The sequence below is a fragment of the Gadus morhua genome, chromosome 3 (assembly GCF_902167405.1).
Source record: "Gadus morhua chromosome 3, gadMor3.0, whole genome shotgun sequence".
Lineage (NCBI taxonomy): Eukaryota > Metazoa > Chordata > Actinopteri > Gadiformes > Gadidae > Gadus > Gadus morhua.
In genome coordinates this window covers 19,117,867-19,138,377 of record NC_044050.1, presented here as the reverse complement: position 1 = coordinate 19,138,377, position 20,511 = coordinate 19,117,867, and the positions used below count along the sequence as shown (strand labels likewise).

The 20,511-nt window shown below is 49.8% G+C and overlaps 1 protein-coding gene across 1 annotated transcript in view; it reads right to left on the bottom strand.

The window, feature by feature from the left end:
* Positions 1–19,985, bottom strand: part of dchs2 (dachsous cadherin-related 2) — a 28,917-nt gene extending 8,932 nt beyond the window's left edge. Inside the window, 15 exon segments of the mRNA XM_030352665.1 lie at positions 441–493; positions 495–650; positions 3,057–3,189; positions 7,735–7,974; positions 8,395–9,004; positions 9,007–9,282; positions 9,733–9,893; positions 10,243–10,342; positions 10,893–11,080; positions 11,599–12,034; positions 12,036–12,664; positions 14,054–14,290; positions 15,435–15,666; positions 16,158–16,349; positions 17,841–19,985. Coding sequence (XP_030208525.1) covers positions 441–493; positions 495–650; positions 3,057–3,189; positions 7,735–7,974; positions 8,395–9,004; positions 9,007–9,282; positions 9,733–9,893; positions 10,243–10,342; positions 10,893–11,080; positions 11,599–12,034; positions 12,036–12,664; positions 14,054–14,290; positions 15,435–15,666; positions 16,158–16,349; positions 17,841–19,631 — 5,434 coding nt within the window. The 5' untranslated portion in view covers positions 19,632–19,985.
* Between the last annotated feature and the right edge of the window lie 526 nt (positions 19,986–20,511).

Genomic DNA, 20,511 nt, shown 5'->3' with positions numbered 1-20,511 from the left:
AACACAGTGACAGGACATGAGGACACAGGACATGAGGACACAGGACATGAGGACACAGGACATGAGGACACAGGACCTGAGGACACAGGACATGAGGACACTGATGGCACTATCTGGCACTCGTTTAAAAAATGGAATGGTTCCATTTTTCCGTATTAAATGTGTTATTGATTTTTGTTAGAATCCGTTGAATTTCATTGAGGCTCATTATTATTTCAAATGAATTGTATTTCTTGTTCATGACGTGTTGTGTTCCCCTTATTAAACACTAAAGCATTTTCAGTTGGGTATGAAAATATATTTAAAAAAAGGTTTAACCATATATAAATATGTGATCGATGATGACGCTTGCCAGGGATCTGGGAAGGGAGTGGAATCCTCACCACCGACCCCACCGGTAGGTATGTCGGACTCTGAAGGTTGGGGAGGGGGTTCCTTACCGTCTATGGAGTAGTGGATGGTGCTGTTCTCCCCTAGGTCGGGTCCGAGGCCTGGCCGATGTACAGCACCCCAGGGGCAGGTTCTCGGGCAGGCTGACTTGGAAGGAGGACTGCACGAAGCGGGGAGGGTTGTCGTTCTCGTCCAGCACAGAGCACTCCACCGTGGTGGTGCTGGAGAGGCCCGGAGAGCCACCGTCACGGGCCAGGACTGTGGAGGAGAGGAGGAGGAGGAGGAGAGGAGAGGAGGAGAGAGAGGAGAGAGGAGAGAGGAGAGGAGAGGAGAGAGGAGAGAGAGAGGAGAGAGGAGGAGGAGGAGAGGAGGAGGAGAGAGGAGAGAGGAGGAGGAGAGAGGAGGAGAAGAGGAGGAGGGGAGAGAGGAGGAGAGAGGGGGAGGAGGAGGGAGAGAGGAGGGAGGAGGAGAGAGGAGGGGAGAGAGGGAGGAGGAGGAGAGAGAGGAGGAGGAGGAGGAGAGAGGGGGGAGGAAGAAGGAGTGCGGAGAGGAGGGGGAGAGAGGAGTGGGAGGAGAGGAGAGGAGAGAAGAGAGGAGGGAGGAGGAGAGGGGGGGGGAAGGAGAGAGAAGAGAAAGGAGGAGAGGAGAATGAGGAGAGAGGAAGGAGAGAGGGTAATGAGGAGAGAGGAGGGGAAGAGGAGGGTAAGGGAGAGGAGAGAGGAGGAGGAGGTAGGGGGAGAGAGGATAATGACGGAGAGGAGAAGGAGGAGGAGAGGGATAATGAGGAGAGAGGAGAGGAGAGAGGAGAGGAGGAAGAGAGATGATGATGATGGGAGAGAGAGACGGTATTGAGGAGAGAGGAGAAGGATGAGGTGGAGAAGAGAGGAGAAGGAGGAGGAGAAGAAAGGAGGAGGAGGGCAGATGATGCGGAGATATGAAGGAGGAGTAGGAGGAGGAGAGAGAGGGAAGAAGAGAAGGAAGCACGGCGAGGAGATGAAGGTTAGTTGATGTGAAGAGTCATAAAAAAACACTTCATCTGCATTTCCAACTGGTTGTATTTTGCAAGATCTTCCAATTTGTTGTATGATAATACATTGTGATACCTAACATTAATGATAACAAATGACAAAAAGATTTGTGAGTAGAGACACTGATTGGAACAAGTTGATACATGATCCCAGGTGTAGAAGTTGTAGGGGTTGTAGATATGAGAACAATATTATTAGACAGTACAAAGCAGAGGCTAAGACACACAAGAATTTAACATGAAGCAGCACGCCCCTATTACAAGATGATTTACATTCTGAATTACAATTTCAGTGAGGAGGTTTTTATTTGGAAGAAAAACTAAGTGTGTCGTGCCGTGTTTGGAAGACTAATAAATGCTGCATTAACAACAGCAGGCAAAGTGCTCCATTTTATAGGCTCATGGAAAGCAGACTCGAGTCAAGGTGAAGTGATGTTTTATGCGCTCAGCAACTATTCCGTGAAACATACACGTTAAGCATGTAATAATAATAAACTAAAGCAACAGCGATAAATTTGATGCTCAACCAATGGAAATCTCTCTCTCTCTCTCTTCTCTCTCTCTCTCTCTCTCTCTCTCTCATCTCTCTCTCTCTCTCTCTCTCTCTCTCTCTCTCTCTCCTCTCTCTCTCTCTCTCTCTCCTCTCTATCACATTCATGCATACAAATTACTGTTGATCATTGCGCAACACCGACCTCCGTAAGCATCATTAGACGAAACATCTGAGAATAATTCATCTCTAGAATATATTGCTGACACTCTCACTGTAATGGCGTGCCCAAGAGGGAAAACAAACCGTGGAAAAAGCAAAGGGGGGGGCAGATAGCCCGGTGAACTGCAGAAGGTTTGACGTATAGCTATGCCTCCCCCTAAAAACGTCTGTAGCGTTTCCTCCATAATCAATCTGGTCAACAGTGTTACATTTGCACAGAGGTTTGGGCCCTGAATACTTTACGACTCCAGCTGGGCCAAAGAGAGAGCAAGAGGGTGGAACTAACTTTTAGGAACACATTTCACTGATGTGTTCACGAGAGGAAAAACTCGCGGAAGGAGTGAGCGAGAGGGAGGGAGACTAGGGCGGGATTTTGGTGGGCAGGGGGGGGGAAACCAAGGACAGAAGAAGCAGGATCACTTTCTTTCCCCCCTTTTGGGTCTTTTGTAGAACATTCCGACATGGAAATATGTAATGAAAGACAGAAACGGTCGAAAGATGCGGTGGACCGTATTTAACATTCGGCTACTCTTTGAGTTTGTCCAACAATGTTTTTACGGTGTAAGCGGTAAGATATTCTAGTGGCTAGAGAGCTAAATTGCACTGGGTTTAATCAGCACCATGTCCACAGCCTGACGTACGTGTTTGCATCCTTCAGCGAGATCCGAAGCCTGCGCCGTTACTGCATGCGTTACACCTTACTGTACGTCACTCTGTAGTTTATTTTGTAACACAAGTAACAGCTATATCTTAGATAAATAGCCACAATTTTATTAATTCATTTAGAAAGTAGTGCTGTTACACAGAAAAAAGCAAAAAGTTTATGCTATATTATTTAAGTAGCGTGTTACTGCTAACTCTGCTCTGGCTCATGAAGCATGGGGATGGGGGGGATGGGGGAGGGGGTTAGAAGGAGGAGGCTACTCTCTGAGGGTGAACGTCTGCTGCTGCTCTCTGTCCAGCTGGGTGGTGGTGGTCACCTGACCCGTCTGGTGGGTGGACGCTGAAGAGTCGTAGTGGGGACCGGGGGAAGCAGCAAAGCAGGACTTGTACTGCAACTCTGCGTTTCTTTTCCTGCAGGAGGGTGGTTTGTGTAGAGCTGATCAATAAACTGACACTCGCTGAAGGACGTGACCTGTTGAGACCTCGCTGTCAAATGGGCGTCAAACAACAGATACACATTCAAAAAAAAAAAAAGCACCAATGCAACACAAAAGACAAACATACAAACAATTCCACTTTATCCCAAAATTCGATATATGTGTATTTGTTTCACCTCAGCATGAGTGCGTTTAAACAAACTGTTAAGGCCGTAGTTTGACTCGAGCATAACATTAACCCTTCCCGGGGTTGGGGGTTCCATTCCCACTGGGGGCCGACCGGGCCCTGAAAGCATGCACTTGGTGGTAGTCTGAGACACTTTTGTTCAAAGTGTCCCCCACCAATGGCCAAGCGATTAGCAGCAGTCACGTCTACACCCGTTCTACCACAGTAAGGCAAGGCGTTTCCATGACGCCCACTCCGGGCCGCCTTCTCAATCCTGTCAGCGACGCTAAATTCCCCTGACGTTTACTGCGTTTAATGTTAGCTTTAACATGCATTAATAAAAACCCAAACTCCGGGGTCGCCATTTTGCACCTCATTAGGTCAGTCAATGTTGACGGGCCCTCGTCAATCTTACAAAGCCCTTATCTGATTGCCCGATTAAAACCAGAACCGGGAGAATAAATCATCCAGATATAAATCTCTCACCTAGTGTCAGGGTGAAAGAAAAGTCTGTAATTTATCCGAGGCCTGTGCTGTAGGGCTGCAGGCCAGTTTATAAGCCCTCCTGTAGCTCAATCTGGTCCCTGTTTTCACAGCATTACCCCCGGGTTGACCCCCCACTTTGTATGCACCTCACTCAGAAAACGCACTGCTCCTTTTTCTGTGACCGTAGGACTCTGAGCTTCCATATGATCCCCCCCGGCCCCCCGGCCCCCCAGCCCCGGCCCCGGCCCGACCCACCCACCCATCCAGTGGTCGGGGTTCAAAACAAGCCAACCTTGCGTCTTGAAATGTGTGTATATTTACCCATGGGAGGTAGGGGTGTTTAGGTAGAGCTAGTTTACGCGGGGCACACACACACACACACACACCACACACACACACACACACACACACACACACACACACACACGCACACACACCACACACACTCAGACGCACAGGCACAGGGGCAGAGCACGTTGCGGCGCTACGGCGGTGAGGTGAACCATTAACCAGCAGCTGTCAGTGAACCATACATGTGGTTTAGATCAGCCCACTTTCACAGGACCTCCACACAAATGTTTGGTAAAATATCCAACCCCCCAACCAACCCGACCCCGGTAAGTCCTTTGGGGGTGTAGTAGCTATAGCGTAGCTGCTACACCCCTGTCTGTCCGTCAGGGGCGGGTATAGTAGCTAGGAGAGGTAGTCTACTACAGTGGACAGTGAACAGGTCTCCGCTGTTCTCTTGAACGATGGTGTGTGAAATGCGTTTTAGTGTTTAAGAAAAGTTCGGAAGAGGAGATATAACTGTGTGAAGGGTACATTTTAGGGATTTGATTTAGATCAATTTTGTGGGGAAAAATAAGCAACATTAATCCAAAAATCGACATGTTCTGGTTACAGTTAGCTTGACATGCAAAGCTAGCAGGAAACATGGTTTCATCACATAAAACATTCCCCACTTTTCTTTTCATCTGCAATGACTTGATTTGAACCTACAACATACAATCACGTTGGATAAACACGACCATCGGTCGACTTGTCAAAAAGAAAGGCACAAAAGCCCATCAAACTTATATGTGTAAATATACCACATATATACACATCATGTGGATTAACATCACAGTCATTTAATATTCTACAGAACAATAATGTTTTGACAACCTTTCTTTCTTATTGTCTTATCGCAAATAAACCGTGATGATCAGTGACGGAAAATGCAGATGTATTACCAACTGCTTTCCACTGTTGGATGTGAGTAACACGGTCCAGGCTGTCAGAGACCCTGGAGTCACACATCAGGGCTCTGACTACCTCAAATTGACCCAGACTGCTCCGAATAGACCAAGGCCAGAAACCTCATCGTCTTTTGAGATCTCCGGTCAATAAAACAGAAACTAATAAACAGAGATGATAATGGAGTAGGACGGAGGTGGGGGTGGGGTGCTGCCACACGTTCCAGACAGGGCGATTTGAATGGACAGATGAAAACACAGGCCTATTACCACAGATGGTTTGTATTATGAAAATCATCTCTCTCTCTCACACACACACACACACACACACACACACACACACACACACACACACACACACACACACACACACACACACACACACACACACACACACACACACACACACACACACACACACACACACTAAAAAGGACCTTTCAAATCTCCCCGCCAGAGTGGTGTACTTTGCTGTTTTTGGACAATTCGAACTTCCAAGAATGTCCGCCTGGTACGGATAAACTCCTGATGTACGGACCCCCTTTACCTTACATCCCCCCCGCCCCGGCACCACCAACACCACCAACACCGACACCCCCAGGTGCCGACAGGACTCAGACTGTCAACGGGTGGAGAGGACATGGGATTTGGGATTTGGAGGAGGTGGACGATGTGTTAAAATAAACAAGAGCAGCGGGTGGCTTAGTCAATAGGATCAGGCTTTGGAGGTGTGATGTACAGCTCCGCCAGCACACGGACATAACGACTTAGGAGAGGGGAAATCTGCGTTTTGGGTTTCCTGGTTATGAAGGTGCAGCAAGCCTCTGGAAATATGGGAGCAAAGTGATCAATTCCCATTGTGATGCATTGTTGCTCTTGTCGGTGGACAGTTATAGTCGACATGTTATCCATGTCGTGAATTTTTGCCTCACCACTATACATGCCTCGCTTTATAGGTTCTATAATCCATTATGATGTGTTCAATGATGCAGTTTATAGCATCTATGTCTTTCTTCCTTTCAAACAATCATATCCTACCATCCATGGTTTGGGGAAAAGAACTGTAACCCAATAGATGATGGCCTGTTTCTAATTACCTTGGCATTTTGGATGAAAATAAGAATAGCCAATAAGAGCAATCGTTAAATACAATATTTAGGTGCTGCCATCTAGGGGTTTCTGGAGGATACGAGTTTATCCAATTCCCTCTTTCCCTTCAATATATGCTCTCAAAACATAGTAATGTATCATATTGCATCCTTATTGACAGAATATGTCATTTATAATATTATATATTAAGCCCTATCACTACATTGTAGAATAGAACATGTTATGGTCCCATGCACTTCCAAACTTTTCCCCTCTCTCTCTCCTCTCTCTCTCTCTCTCCTCTCTCTCTCTCTCTCTCTCTCTCTCTCCCCCCCTCCTCTCTCTCTCTCTCTCTCTCCTCTCTCTCTCTCTCTCTCTCTCTCTCTCTCTCTCTCTCCCCCCCCTCTCTCTCTCTCCTCTCTCTCTCTCTCTCTCTCTCTCTCTCTCTCTCTCTCTCTCTCTCTCTCTCTCTCTCTCTCTCTCTCTCTCTCTCTCTCTCTCTCTCTCTCTCTCTCTCTCTCCCCTCCCTCCCTCCCTCCCTCCCTCCCTCCCTCTCTCTCTCTCTCTCTCTCTCTCTCTCTCTCTCTCTCTCTCTCTCTCTCCCCCCCTCTCTCTCTCTCTCTCTCTCTCTCTCTCTCTCTCTCTCTCTCTCTCTCCCCCCCTCTCTCTCTCTCTCTCTCTCTCTCTCTCTCTCTCTCTCTCTCTCTCTCCCCCCCCTCTCCCTCTCTCTCTCTCTCTCTCTCTCTCTCTCTCTCTCTCTCTCCTCTCTCTCTCTCTCTCTCTCTCTCTCTCTCTCTCTCTCTCTCCCTCTCTCTCTCTCTCTCTCTCCCTTCCCTCCCTCTTTCTCTCCCTCTCCCTCTCTTGCACTCTCTCAACACGCAACTTCTCTCCTTCCCATCTTTCTCATAAAAAAAGCAACAATAAGCAACTTCCACCTCCTCCTCTCATCCCCTTACTCATCATCATCATCATCATCATCATCATCATCATCATCATCATCATCATCATCCCGTCTCCTCCTCCTCCTCCTCCTCTCATCTCCTCAATCATAATCATAATCATCATCATCATCATCATCATCCCGTCTCCTCCTCCTCCTCCTCCATCTCTCCTCCTCTTCTCCTCCTTTCATCTCCTAAATCATAATCATCATCATCATCATCATCCTGTCTCCTCCTCTCATCTCCTCAATCATCATCATCATCATCATCATCATCATCATCATCATCATCATCATCATCATCATCATCCCGTCTCCTCCTCCTCCTCCATCTCTCCTCCTCTTCTCCTCCTTTCATCTCCTCAATCATAATCATCATCATCATCATCCCCTCTCCTCTCCTCCTCCCTACTTCTCCTCCTCCTCCTTCCTCCCTCCCCCTCCTCCTCCTCCTCCTCCTCCTCCTCCCTCCTCCTTCTCCTTCTCCTCCTCCTCCTCCTCCTCCTCCTTCTCCTCCTCCTCCTCCTCCCTCCTTCTCCTCCTCCTCTCATCCTCCTTCTCCTCCTCCTCCTCCTCCTCCTCCTCCTACCTGAGTCTCCGTCGGTGGCGCTCAGGCTGACCACCGGCTCCCCAGGGTTTCTGTTCTCGGCCACGCTGGCCGCGTACACCTCCCGCTGGAACACGGGCGGCAGGTCGTTGACGTCCTCCACCAGCACCGTGAGCGTCTGGGTGCAGGAGAGGCGGGGCACGCCCCCATCCCCCGCCCAGACGATGAGCTGGTGGGAGGCGCTGACCTCGTGGTCCAGGGGAGAGGACAGATACAGGAACCCTGGGAGGACGTCAATGTATTAATAACCGTCGGAGGGAGTCCATTCCTACTGATTAACATGAGGTCATTCTTCAGACTTACAAGTTGAGTCTGAGAAGAATTCACAACATAAAATCAAAGTTTGAGCAACGTTCCGGAAAAGTTATTAGAATTATCGGTAAACTGCTATAACTGCAAAGAAAAGATGGTAAGCGATAGTAAATAGAGTGACCATCTCTTTTCTTCTCCAAATAACTTCAACATCAAGTGAGTCTGAGGAACTGCTTCCCTCAAATCTGGCCACACAGTGCCCGTGAACAGCCTGTTCCGTATAAAATAGAACCATGCTCTAGATCCATAGTTTTATCTCAGACAAGGGTCCTCCAACTGTATCACCATGGGTGGATGTCTGAACGCATATAGTACAACAATGTTTCATACCGGTGTTCTCCTCCAGCCTGAAGACCCCCTGGCTGTCCCCGTCCACGATGCTGTAGGAGACGCGTCCGTTCTCCCCCAGGTCTCTGTCCAGCGCCACCACGTGATGCAGCAGACCGCCCACCTCCGCGTCCTCCGCCACCCGCACGGCGTCCGCAGACACCAGCACCGGCCGGTTGTCGTTGACGTCCAGCAGGAAGACCTGCGCCGTGACAGACGCCTGCCTCCGCACTCCCCCCGGCCCCGCCCCCTCCCCCTCCTGCTCCCGGTCGAAGGCGGTGACGGTGAAGGCCAGGCTGGGGGTGGTCTCGCGGTCCAAGGGCGCCACCACGGTCAGCCTGCCCGTGCGGGGGTCGACGGCGAAGGGAAAGGGCGGCGACGGCCCGCCGGGCGACTCAGAGTGGGACCCCCGGTCGTGGCTCAGGGAGTAGCGCAGGTCGCTGTTTCCCAAGCTACCGTCTGCGTCCTTAGCGTGGAACGCAAACACCAATGTCCCCACGGCGACGTCCTCCCTCAGGCCGAGTGTGACCAGGTCGTCGGGGAACCAGGGCGTGTGGTCGTTGACGTCCTCCAGGGAAACACTGACCAGCACGGTCACGTTGAGGCCGGGGGGCTCGCGGGGGCTCCGCCTCCAGGGCGGAGCACCACGAGGAAGTACTGCGCGGCGGACTCGTAGTCCAGCGGTTGGTTGACGTAAATGTCGCCGGAGGAGGGGTCCACGCCGAAGTGGATGCTGCCGTCGCCCTCGGCGATGGAGTAGCGGAACCTGGCGCCGTCCGCGATGATGGCGGCCGAGCCGACGGTGGCGGCGGGCTTGGCGTCCTCACGCACGCTGAGGCGGCGGGCGATCTGGTGCTGGGAGCCGTCGAACACAGACGCTCCTCGGTGGACCTGGACAGGAAGTTAATGCAAACGAATGAATACCATTATCTACAGAAAATAAAGGACATAATAATAGTACAAAACTATTTTTCTAAGAAATACAAAAGAATAATTAAACACAAATACATAGAAATGTATGTAACATTTAATTGAAGTAATTTATTTAAAAGTAGATATATTAAATCACTAAATTAGCAAAAATCTATTCATTAATACACATCAATAAATGATTGAATACAAATAAATAATACAATTAAATAAAATGATTAAAATATGTTTAATAAATTGAATTTCTTAAAAATAATAGTATAATAAATTGAGACTGTATATCCAGTAGACTACACACACTCTTACACACATACGCACACACACGCATACACCCAGAAAAACACACACACATACCTACACACGCACCCACACATCTACACAAACACCCACACACATGCAAGTGACCAGTACCTGCACATGAACGATGGCGACTTCCTCCAGAGAGTTGAGTCCTCCATCTTTAGCCATGACCTCCAGGGTGTAGTGCGTCACGATTGGCTGGAGAGACGCTGCCTTCAGTGTGATGTCACCACTCTGAGGGTCAATCTCAAACACTCCCATCCCATCAGCTTCTAGATCACCCCCCCCCCCCCCCCCCCCCCCCACCACACGCACACGCACACACACACACACACACACACACACACACACACACACACACACGAGCACACACACGCACACACACACACACACACACGCACACGCACACGCACATGCACACACACACACACACACACACACACACACACACACACACAAACACACACACACACACACACACACACACACACACACACACACACACACACAAACACACACACACAAACAATTCAGTAGGCAGTGGCAAACAATATGCGAGGCAATGTATTGGAAAATAAATCGATACATCATTGAATAATTGAACCTGGGCGATCCTCTCACCTGTCCTTAAAGAGAAGGTAACCGTGCCGTTCTCTCCGGCATCGGGGTCTTTGGCGAACATGGTGGTCACCAGAGACCCCGGGGGAAGGCCCGCCCACATCTGCAGGAGTCACAACCACATCACCAGTTACAGCCTATGTACTGGTAAGAGTGGCTAATGTAGCTATTGTATTATTTAACATGTAAATACTGGAAAACAAATATAGTACATAAAATATATATTAATGATAAAATATTCTAGCATAGAACAAAAATAAAATAAAAAAATAATAATAATAATAAAAATATAATTTCCGGTAAATTTAAGTGTCAATATTCAAATTGTATAAATCAACAAATATAATTATACAAACGATAAATAAAATATAACGAAACTCTATATTTTGAGGGGACCCCTGGTTATACATCCTTCAGATTAGACTAGATTAGATTCAACTAATCTAATTGTACATCCTTCAGATAAAGACCCCAGGGTGATTAACAAATGAGTGAATGAACAGTTGAGTCAGATTAAAACTAAACAGCCTCCATCCTCAATCCAACCTTACAGAGCTACGTATTCTTTTGGCGTTCACGATGACACTTTGACCTCCTGAAAGACCCTCAGGTTGTGCCTGTTGAGCAGCCAATCAGGCGTGGGCATGGCCTACCTGAACGTTGAGCTCGTTGGTGGAGGGCAGGTGGGTGAAGCGCGGCGGGTTGTCGTTGACGTCGGCGACGGAGACGTGCACGGTGGCGGTGGCGTTGAGCCGAGGCCGGCCGTGGTCGCTCACCATCACCTTCAGGCTGTGCTGGCTGTGCTGCTCCCGGTCCAGCGCCACCCAGTTCATGATCTCCCCTGCAGGGATCAGGTTGTGGTTTACGGTCAAGAAGGCCAAGCTCTATCTAATTGCTATCATCGGCTGGGTCTTAGTCAGTGGCATACATGATGATTGATTGTTAGGGGGTTCCTGGAGAAGTTTGTGTGTTTGGCCTATTTAGTTAACCATTATATTTTTGTTTTTTTGTATTTTGACGTTTTGAGATATTGTTGAGAAAAACAATGCAAATGTCCTATGGATCCATAATATGCAGTTTTCAGCCCAGGCTCTATGCTGTCTCCCCTCAGAAGTTCCTCTTTAACAGAGCAGGACTGCTGGATCCGAGACGAAGCGCTAATCAACATGTACTGCGGTTCTCTAGCGCCCTCTTGTGGCCAACACATCCCACTGCCGTCCCTTTCTTTTGTCTCTGTGTTATCAGTCACGCTGTATATGAATTTTTCACACATTACCCACTAATTCAACATCTTACCTGAACCCGCACACATCACTAATATCGACCGCAATATTATCCCTATATTTAACATTTCCTTACCTGTTTTGGTGTTAATACGGAAGTACTTCCCGTCCGAGAGCAGCATGTAGGACAGCTCGGCGTTCTTCTGGGCGTCCCGGTCGGTGGCCTGGACGGTCCCCACCAGACCCTGCGGCGCGCTGCCCTCCGACGCCGTGAAGTAGTACGCCTCCCTCCCGAACACCGGCGCGTTGTCGTTGGCGTCGAGGACCTGGACCCTCACGCTGGCCGTGGCGCTGCTCCTGGTGTCGTCCTCTCCGGCGGCGGCCACCACCCTGAACCCGTACCCGGGCTCCGACTCGTAGTCCAGGCTCTGGTAGAGGTACAGCCAGCCACTCCGGGCGTGGACGCGGAACGGGGGAGCGGGGAACCCCGGCTCGGGCTCCAGGGAGTACGTGATCCCGGTGGTCCCGGGGCCGCCGGACGACGCGTGGGCCCCCCCCCTGCGGCCCCCCCAGGTGCGCCTTCACCTGGATGACCCGGGCGTCCTTGCGGTAGCCCTCGCCGATCTCCACCTGGTACACCAGCGACTCGAAGGCCAGGGCGTCGTCCTCCGGGCCCGCCTGGTCCACGGTGACCTCCAGGGTCAGCCGGGCGGCGAGCGGCGGCCGGCCCTCGTCCCTCGCCACGACCTCCAGAGCGTACGCCCGCCGGGCGCTTGTCCGTAAACTCCCGGCCAACATCAGCGTACCCAGGACCGGGTCGACGGCGAAGGGCGTCTTCTCGCCGGCGTCGTCGTTCCCGGGGTCGGTGAGGTGGTAGCTCACGCGTCCGTTGGCGCCGCTGTCGGCGTCGCGCGCGTGGGCGATGAAGAGCACGGCGCCCGGGGGCGTGCTGCGGGACAGGGTGAGCGCTTCCCGCGCGGCGGGGAAGGCAGGGGCGTGGTCGTTGACGTCGGCCACGCTGACGTTGACCTGGGTGCTGCTGAAGAGGAGGCCGCTGGAGGACTGCAGCACCAGCAGGGCGTAGCGCTGCGCCTCGTGGTCCAGGGCCCGGCGGGTGCTGATGAGGCCGGAGTCCGGGTGCACCGAGAACCAGCCCTGGGGGTCCCCAGAGGAGACGCGGTAGGTGACGGGCTCGGGGGAACCTGGGGAGACACGGAGGCCCCAGGGTGATACAGGGTTCATATCACAGACACCAACATTATGTCTCAAGCCATGGGGGTAGGATGGTCTGATGGTTAAGGCACTGGACTCTGGACTGGACTTTGCCTTACTATCCCCAGGTAGGCAGAGCAGGATCAATAATTACATGTTATCTCCGAAAATCGCTTTGGATATAAGCATTTATTAAATAGTAAATATTAATTCCCATGCGTATGCATACAATATGGAGATGTTATTAGGAATGATTATTAGGATATTTGGATTTGATAATAACGTGATGCTTGTACAAACACTAACACACACACACACACAAACACATTCAGTCGGCACTTTAAGTAATTACCGGTCAGGTCCAAATCCCTTTGTTGTAACTACTAAGTAAAGATAGGAAGGAGTTAAGCTGTAGTGGATTTAAACGTTCCCTACCCCGCCTCCTTGTCCTCTTCTGTAAACACAGTGTTGATGTTTAAGTTGAAGAGCTAATCTGTTAATTGATTAGAGAACCTTGAACTACTTCTAGGCTAGCTTTCTGCTATTGAGGTGGCGTACGTGACAACTTATCAAGAAGCAATAATCTCTGCAGTACAAAATACTTACAGTAGAGTAAATATACCATTGTACGGATTGTGAAACGTTTTTTCTATGTTGTATACGGGGAAAGTCAAAAAAGCCTAGCAACTGTCAGTGCTTGGCAACTGTTACAATGAACATCTTTATTGTACCGACAGTGATATTTTGTTGTTTCGTATTGTATTTTAGGGCGCTTCGGATAAAGCATCTGCTAAATGCACTAATTTGAATGTGTAAATGTGAATGTAACATATACATGCACACAGCTGGCTTGTGTGGTTACTTCACTTAGCGATATTGTTCACGGAATGGGAAATGTATCATCAATCTGTTGTTTGGCCTGTAATCGGTTGAGCCAGGGAGGGTAGATTAAAATAGAGACTTTACTCTTTAAAAGCTACTTCTTAGGATATTCATCAGGCGACTTCTACTCTTTCCGTCATACGCATCTACTAACAACCAGTCTGAACCCATGTCCCGACCCATAGGCTCTATAATGGAGTTCCCGTTCAACAAAAACAGATACTTTCTAAGAAGATCTTCCAAAAGGACGAATTAAAAAATGCTGATGATATTGCTGTTTAGCGCTTGGGGGAACCACTTCAAAATAGTGTTTTTAAAGTACTAACTCCAGACAGTTTTTAAAGTGGCATGAAGGAACTGAATGTATGAGTATTGATGGACAGTGTTTTGGACACAAAACATTTTGACACACGCAAAAGAGAGTTTTTGCGGACACTCGCTTAGCATCCACAACGCGCAGCCCAGCCACATCGGTCTCCATACACGGTCATACTCACTTCCTGGACAGACAGCGGTCACCGTGCCGACGGACGTCCCCGGGGGCGCGTCCTCGGCCACACTGAAGGAGTAACGGGACCGCTGGAAGACGGCAGGCGCCTGGGCGCTGCCCACCACGTTGACGGTCAGCCTGGCGGGCGTGGCCGAGGTCCGCCCCCCGCCGTCGCGGGCGCTCAGGGAGAGCGTCACGCTGGCCGTGCCCAGGTGGGCCACGGTGGAGCGCAGGTACAGAGTCCCTGGGCAAACACACACACACCGTATGAGCGATACCCAACACACAAAACACATACAGGGTCTGGAATGAAGGTTAGATAAGAGATACAGGACAGTCCATAAGACAATACAAATAAAAACAGTACACATAAAGCAATGGATACGAGAGTTGAGGTTTTAAGTATTGCCTGTATATGCTACATTAAATGCTACATACATCATATGCTACGTTATACCATGGTTCCTATACTTTCCTCTGATGAAGCCTTCACCCCCATATGTCAGCGACAGATGGGCTAGCCATAAACCCTGTCACCCTAAATTGACTTGACAACCCAGGAGGTGTTAGGGCCCTTCCACTGGTATGGGGGTCTTCTGCAGTGAGGTAGTGGGCACGTCCATTTCAAAGTGCATCACTATTAAAACAACGAGCTGAAGCTAATTTACTCCTCATATCTTGGGAAACAAAGTATTTTGTGTGCCACCACAGGACAATGTTTACGGTTAACTCGATAATTAGGATTGAACACATTGTAGGTGCTGCAAAGTGTGTGTGTTTAATGTGTGTTTCAGTGGTGACACTAAGCAGGTTGACTGCCCTACCCCTGCTGTGTGGTGGCAGTGGAACCTGTCTGGCCAGGAGGGATTAAGCAGTCAGTAAGTGGTGGTTTACCCCAGCAGGAGGGCCCAGCTCAGCACGTCCACGTTAGATAAGACAGTGGAGCGATGTACACACTTGGTTCAGGCAATGTTGTGTGAGCAATTAAACCATTGATACGGCCCACATTGTGATACGTTTATCCCAATTACTATTACTACAATATATAGAATAATGTTATGCAAATAACAACTTAATAAAGATTGCACACTTGTCCTTTATTACATGTTTTGAATGTAATAAAGTATGAAAAACAATTTTTGTCACATTGAGAAACATTCTACTACTGAATTAATTTGTACACTAAGATCAGTTGGTTTCATGCTATTCCATCCAACAAACTCAACAACTCTAGATTCTGATCCAACCACCAGATGTTGTACTACTGCAAAATAAAGAAAAATAAAGAATGTCTCTTGACACGATTCAGCGTTCAGCGTGACCTCTCATCCACCATCACTGGGTTCTCCCACCCTAGCTTTGATCCTCTCCTGGTGGCCTCCTCCTACCTGTGTCCCCATCCAGGGTGAACAGCCCGGACAGGTCGCTGGGCAGCAGCTCGTAGGTGACCCGGCCGTAGCTCCCCGAGTCCGGGTCGGTGGCGATGGCGGTGAGGATCTCCGTGTCCGGCGGGGCGTGGCTGCTGACGCTGGTGGCGTACTGCTCAGGGTTGAACACCGGAGCGTTGTCGTTCAGGTCCTCCACCTCGATGTGCACGTAGGTCTGAGCGCTCAGCCCTCCCTGGGGAGACGGAGGGGGACACAGGGCAGAGGGCGATGAGTGGCTGTCAACGCTTCGACTGTCAGTGTGTCTCCCAATCTCCGGGCCGGGGGCCCCTCATGGGGTCATACGGGGTCCGATTGCTGAGTTACAACCTATGAAGATTTTATGTTGAATTCATTCCTAAAAAAAATATTTGAAAGGTTTGATAGTTCCTCTCAAGACCGTCTATATACATACACACTGCTAGGATTTCGGGCCAACATGGGTTCCCTGGGACATTGATGGGACTGGGAGATGTGGATAGGGAATGGGGAAGGATCGTGTTTGGGCAAGGGTTCCACTCACCATCAAAAGGCACTGGGTTTGACCCGAATATCAACAACCTTAATTATAACCAGAGCAAGTTGCCCCACCCCTACCTGCTCCTGACATGACGACATGTCACTGAATTGTAGGAAAATCCCTTTAGATAAAAGCGCTGCGGATAAATGACTAGAAAACACACTCACTTGATCCACGGCCTTCACTAGAATATCATGAGAGGTCTGTCCAGTGTCGCGGTCGATATCTTGGGACACACACACTTCCCCCGTGTCTGCGTTAATGTGGAACAGAGGGTGCAGGTCCTTCCGGTCAAAGCCGTCTGACAGCGAGTACTGCAGCGAGGCAAAGTCAGGGCCATCCGCGTCCGTGGCAACAACCTGAGATACACAGGAAATGGACGAAAGGTTTCAGAGGTATACTCATTCACAAATACTTTGAATGCGGAACCATACTGACTGCAAGACTGTTATTGTCCTCTAATAACTGTTGAATACTTGTGTTTAACAGTGACATTGACTGATATTTAAATTACTCCTATACAGTCCTGGTGCAGATTATAACATTTTGACAAATAAACGGTAATGTATCGTAGGGGGAGATTTTGACTCTCAGGAAATAATAGATGATAATAATAAAGGCAGAAGGAGGCAATGAACACAATAGAAGCACTGAGACAGTGTGTGTCACAATAGAAGCACGAAGTGTGCATGTGTCCAGGGCCGCAGCCTTTCATCTTTACATAGGGTGGGTAAGAGAAGTGCCATTCAATCCACTGTATGTGTGTTGGAAACCCCTAGCATCAGTTACTCACCTAACATATGTTATGTATAGGCCTATTGTGCTATCTGTTTAGCACAACGGATATATTCATCGATGAGAGTTGGCTGTGTTCATGTGTAAAACGAATACATAGCTGGTTTGAAATCACAGCGATGCTAAACCTAATTTATTCTTTAATAAGGAAACAGATAGAATGGATCCACAGTAGGCAAGAACATATTTCTAATGCAATGCACATATTTGTTTAGTATTCATAAAAATGAAAATCTGCCTCTTCTGACATCACAAGTGGGCATGTCCACCTAGATGTGTGCTAGATGTGGCCTACCCAGTGGACTGTAGCAAACATTGCTCATCTATCCGTCATCTAACCCGGATCGCCCCAGCTTGATCTGTAGAGGTTCTGCCTCGACAACCGTGAGTTCATGTCAGCTCGTGTTTAGAGAGTGAGCGAGGCTTGACTAAGGCTTCTTTTGTCCCTCGCAAGGAGGCTGGTACCATGAGGTGGTAGCTCAGCCATAAGACCTGTCCTATCAAGCAGCCAGCATGCTGAGGGCATCTAGGACGACAACAATGACGTGGTCTGTGTGGAGAATGAAGGACATATTTGTCCACTGTGAGATGACTGAAAGAGACAAACAGACAGAGAGAGGCAGAGAGAGAGGCAGAGAGAGAGGCAGTGAGTCAGGAGAGGAGAGAGTAGGGGAAGAGAGAGGGAAGGGCGGACTGATAGTAGACACATAGAGAGCGATAAAGGGAAAGAGTGATGGGGAATGGGAGAAAAGAAAGGGGCATGGGCGAAAGAATTGGAGAAAGAGGAGAGATGGAGTCTGAGAAGTTGGAGAAAGAGATTACAGAGAACGATGGAGGGAGGGAGACGGAGGGAAAGTGTCAATGTGGTGGTTTTGGCAAACTGATCTGTGCCTGATGCCAAGAAGCCACTATGCCTCAAAGTCACCAAGTAGGGGTCGATATATTTGGGAAAACCCTGATGTCTTCTCCCCTGCTGTGGTATGACACTGATATAACCCATCCTCAACGGATGTCAAAACATTGACTCGGAAGCACAACCATAAAGCCTGTCCTACTTGTAGGAAGCAGCTCCCTAGCTGGCTGTGCTCCGGGACCAACACGTTGTACAGCTGCTGCTGGAACACCGGCTCGTTGTCGTTGACGTCCTCGATCACCACGGTGACCGTCGCCGTGGACGACAGGGCCGGCTCGCCCCCATCGCCCGCCTCCACCAGCAGGCGGACAGCCGCCTCCCTCTCTCTGTCCAGCCGGCGCAGCGTGACGATCAGGCCCGAGGAGGGGTCGACGGTGAACGGCAGGGGGTCCCTCTGGGGGCCGGACCCCCCCGGACCCAGGAGGGAGTAGCGGACCGAGGCGTTGGGGCCCTCGTCCCCGTCCCGGGCCTTCACCTGCACCACGGAGGTCCCCGGGGGGACGTCCTCCGCCAGGCGGACCGTGTAGGCGTCCCTCTCGAAGAGCGGGGGGCAGTCGTTGACGTCGGTGACCATGAGGTCAAAGGTCACCTCGGTGCTCAGCGACGGGCCGGCCTGGTCTGTTGCCCGCAGCGTCAACTCGAAGCGCTCTCGTTCCTCCCGGTCCAGCGGGCCGTCGACGCACAGGGCGAACAGGAAGTGGTCCGTCTGCTTCAGGGTGAACCTCCCCTCGCCGCCCTGCAGGGTGACGCTGACCTTCTGGCTGTCCCCGAGGTCAGCGTCGCCGTCGGACACGAGGATCCGGGCGACGTACTCCCCGAGGCCGGCGCCTTCAGACACCGCGGCCTCCCCCGACTCGCTGAGGAACAGGATGTTGACGGTGGGCGTGTTGTCGTTGATGTTCAGCACCTTCACCCCGACGAAGGTGCTGCTGAACTCGGACTGGGCGCCGTTGTCCCGCGCGCTTATGATCAACTCATGAAAAGACTGCGTCTCGAAGTCGAGCGGTTTGTTGATGTAGATCACCCCTGTTCTTTCATCGATGGAGAACACCTCGCCAGAGTCACTTTGGCGCCGGTTGATCTCGTAGGTGATAAGGCCGTTGATTCCGAGGTCCCGGTCTGTCGCGTGCACCCGGCACACGGTGGAGTTCACCGGGGCGTCCTCGGACACCGAGGCGTGGTATTCGGTCTGGTTGAACACGGGCGGGTGGTCGTTCTCGTCCAGCACGTGGATGTTAACGTGTAGGGTCCCCGTCCTGGCAGGGATGCCCCCATCGAACGCCTCGATGGTGAGGGAATAGAAGTCCAAAGCTTCTCGGTCCAGTCTGCTGGTGAGCAGGAGGTCAAGGTGGAAGGGGTTGTCTGAGCCATTGCGATATTCCAATTGAAACAGCCCCCGCATGTCCGCTTCAGAGATCCTATAACCCTGGGTACCAAACTCCCCCTCATCCTGGTCCTCAGCGCCTTCGAGTTCAAAGCGAGATCCAGGGGGGCTTAACTCTGATATTTCTAAATCGATCGTATCCGATGGAAAAACAGGGGAATGGTCGTTTACATCATTGACCTTGATTTTCACCTTAATCACCTCCCCGGTTAGGGTGGCGGCCACGAATTCATACTTATCTCGAATCTCCCGGTCCAGAACGATGGCCGTAGAGATGATCCCGGTGTCTGCATTTATTTCCAAGTCTATCAAAACATAGGAATCTCTACTTTCCGAGATGAAGAATCCGGAGGAACTTGGCGCACTCAACGCAGCAGAGATATCCCCAACTATGGTTCTTGCGGGCAGACCCTCCTCAATTGACAGCGTTAGGTTGGACACCTGTGCGAGTGAACGGGTACCAAACAGCGACAAAACAAGCAGTAGATGGAGTGCTGAACTTGCATTTTTGTGACCCATTACTCCTTTGAAAATAGCCAAATCTGGCATCAAAGACAAGGGAAACTACATATTTTTCTTCTGACCGACTTCTAATCCAGAGATGTCTCACGTCTCGGACCCGCGCTCAACTCGACAGCTTGCGAGCGCACCGTCCATTGTGTCGCTCAAAGATCATCCCGTTACTGAAACATCATTTCCACCAACCGTTGCATGGACTCGACCCCGGAGCCTTGATTCCATAGAAAAATAAAATCACCAACGCAACTTTGTATTCGAAACCCTACAATAATTGAGGTATAATTAAATCGTTATTCGGGAATCCGCTGCTCGTCTGGTCGATCGCCGCCGAGCGTGTCCGCCTCATGCCAACATGGTCCAGGGGCAGCTGAGCCGCGCTCCATCTGTGACCGAGACAGACAATAGGGTTTAGGTTCTTAACCAGATTAGCCGAAGCAGCCAGTTCTCGATCATGTATTCGAAACATCATGGATGTTTGCCCGAAGTCATTTTTTTTTTTTTTATTATTATTTTTTTAATACATCTGAGAAGGATCCACAATGCCTTTATTACACAAGTTTAAGTGCAAATTTAAATAGTTCAAGTCAGTCGACTCCTCGTTTGCTGTTACGAGGACGCCCTCTCCTGACTTGGATAGAGATTACACATTAGCATCATCTTGCGAGAGTCAGGTTATATTACAGGTGCATCTCAATACATTTGAATATTGTGGAAAAGTTCATTCATTTCAATAATTAAATTTAAAAAGCGAAACTCATGTTATAAATATTTCAAGCCTTTTTTTTTATTTAAATTTTGATTATTAGGCCTATGGCTTCCAGCTAATGAAGCCTAGTCATAAAATTCAGTATTTCGGAAAATTTGAATATTGTGAAAAAGTTAAATGTTGTAGACTCAAAGCGTCACACTG